Raw genomic sequence first — 2,648 nt, 5'->3', positions numbered from 1 at the left:
GATGTACGGCCGGGGTCTGGATCACCGTGCAGTTCCTCTCAAGTACGTCTCATTCTATTAATTATTATTATTTTTTATTTATTGTTTTTTATTCTGTATATATTTTTGATATTTTATGTATTTGTTGATTTTATTATGTATATATTGAATTTCATTTATTGAATTTTATTCTGTATTTTTATTTATTTATTTAATTGTATTTATTCAATTATTTAATTTTATTCTGTATTTTTGATTTTATTATGTATATATTGAATTTTATTTATTCAATTATTTAATTTTATTCTGTATTTATTTATTTAATTGTATTTATTCAATTATTTAATTTTATTCTGTATTTTTATTTATTTATTTAATTGTATTTATTCAATTATTTAATTTTATTATGTATTTTTATTTTATTTTATTTATTTAATTGTATTCTGTATTTTTATTTATTTGTATTTACTCTTTTATTTGTATATATTACTATAGTATACATGTATTTATTTTAGTCTGTCACTTGTTTTTCTAATTATCCTTCTTTGAACTCCTACCTATTTATTTATAATGTTATTCTCTATATGTTTTTGATTTCATCTCTTATTTATTATTATATATTTCTCTGTCTGTGCAGGGCTTTCTTCGACCACTCCATGCACAGCGCCCTCCCTCTGGGTATATATCTGGCCACTAAGTTCTGGATGTACGCCACCTGGTTCTACTGGTTCTGGACCGATATCCTTTTGTCTGTTTGCTTCAAAGAAACGTTTCACATTTGGGCAATTACCTTTCCCTTGCTTGGAGTGAGATGAGAACAAATTGAGTTGAAGAAAATATTATTTTTTGCAAAAACAAATCAGTATTTCGCCTACTTTAGCTTGCAAGTTAGATTCAGATGTCCTTACACCACACGAACAAAAACTGACTTATTGAATATACACATGCACTTATTGTTGCACATTTGTAAGAAGAACAAAGTAAGTATTCAGGGCACAAAACATGTCAGCCAATACTTTATCTCAGATCTGTTCTGTTATTCCAATTCGACATCACAACAAAATGAGGCCAAACAAACATTCATTGTCAAATCAGTGTCCTTTGTAGTCATCATACATGAACACAACTTACACTTTGGGGGTTTTAACCAACAGCTCTTTGTCTCTACGTAATAAAAAAATAATTTCCAGTTATCCTTCGTCTTAACGGGCATTAACTGTTGGTGTCAAGCAGATTTATGTAGAGCAACATATGATGTAGGCAATATTGAAGTAACGCACCACACTCCAGCTGTACACACTGTGCATGAAGCTCTGTTTTGGTGCCCTCAGGTCATCAGTAGGACTTAAGGTTAGGTTTGAGGTCAAACCCTGCAGTAGACAAAGCAGTGTTTAAAATGAAATCTGTTGGCTGTCTTCCTTAACCTCGCTGCACATCTCCCCTTCGTCACCGTCCACCTTCCCTTCCTGATAAACAGCCTGTTTCTGTTCTACAACTTTGGAAAATCCTGGAAGTCTGACCCGGGAATCATCAAAGCGTCAGAGGAGCAGAAGAAAAAGGTGAGGAGTTACAGGAAAGCAGAGGGAATGTTGTTAGAGATACTTCAGAATCTATCATATCATAAAGCCTTAATGCAATCGAATGTAAAACAAAAAAGTTATGATTGATGAAAATAGTAAATCGGTCAGATTTGACCCGAAGACAAGGAGGGGTCAACATAAAAACAAAACACAGACCAATTAGGTTCCTGAAAAGAACAAACCTAGAACTTAGTTTGTTCTTAGTTGTCTGAAGGGAACTTTTCAGCTTTGTTAATTGTAGTTGACAGCAGAAAGCTCCACTGGATATACAGTGGGGCAAAAAAGTATTTAGTCAGCCACCAATTGTGCAAGTTCTCCCACTTAAAAAGATGAGAGAGGCCTGTAATTTTCATCCTAGGTATACCTCAACTATGAGAGACAAAATGAGAAGAAACACATTGTCTGATTTTTAAAGAATTTATTTGCAAATGATGGTGGAAAATAAGTATTTGGTCAATAACAAAAGTTCATCTCAATACTTTGTTATATACCCTTTGTTGCCAATGACAGAGGTCAAACGTTTTCTGTAAGTCTTCACAAGGTTTTCACACTGTTGCTGGTATGTTGGCCCATTCCTCCATGCAGATCTCCTCTAGAGCAGTGATGTTTTGGGGCTGTTGCTGGGCAACACGGACTTTCAACTCCCTCCAAAGATTTTCTATGGGGTTGAGATCTGGAGACTGGCTAGGCCACTCCAGGACCTTGAAATGCTTCTTAAGAAGCCACTCCTTCGTTGCCCGGGCGGTGTGTTTGGGATCATTGTCATGCTGAAAGACCCAGCCACGTTTCATCTTCAATGCCCTTGCTGATGGAAGGAGGTTGTCACTCAAAATCTCACGATACATGGCCCCATTCATTCTTTCCTTTACACGGATCAGTCGTCCTTGTCCCTTTGCAGAAAAACAGCCCCAAAGCATGATGTTTCCACCCCCATGTTTCACAGTAGGTATGGTGAAACTCAGCATTCTTCTAGTGTTTGGAGGTTTAGAGTTTTTACCAAAAAGTTATATTTTGGTTTAATTCTGACCATATGACATTGACATGTCATATGACGTCTGGCACTGCAGGATTTGAGTCCCTGGCGGCGTA

At 35.5% G+C, this 2,648-nt stretch overlaps 1 protein-coding gene across 1 annotated transcript in view; it reads left to right on the top strand.

The window, feature by feature from the left end:
• Positions 1-1,570, top strand: part of zdhhc17 (zDHHC palmitoyltransferase 17) — a gene marked incomplete at both ends in the record, with an annotated part of 10,907 nt that extends 9,337 nt beyond the window's left edge. The window contains 2 exon segments of the mRNA XM_010768114.1: positions 495-717; positions 1,414-1,570. Of these exon segments, the coding sequence (XP_010766416.1) occupies positions 495-717; positions 1,414-1,570 (380 nt within the window).
• Between the last annotated feature and the right edge of the window lie 1,078 nt (positions 1,571-2,648).

This window comes from Notothenia coriiceps, unplaced genomic scaffold (genome assembly GCF_000735185.1).
Source record: "Notothenia coriiceps isolate Sejong01 unplaced genomic scaffold, NC01 NC01_scaffold00005171, whole genome shotgun sequence".
Taxonomy (NCBI): domain Eukaryota; kingdom Metazoa; phylum Chordata; class Actinopteri; order Perciformes; family Nototheniidae; genus Notothenia; species Notothenia coriiceps.
The sequence above is the reverse complement of the archived record's forward strand: the minus strand, read 5'-3'. Positions and strand labels throughout refer to the sequence as shown.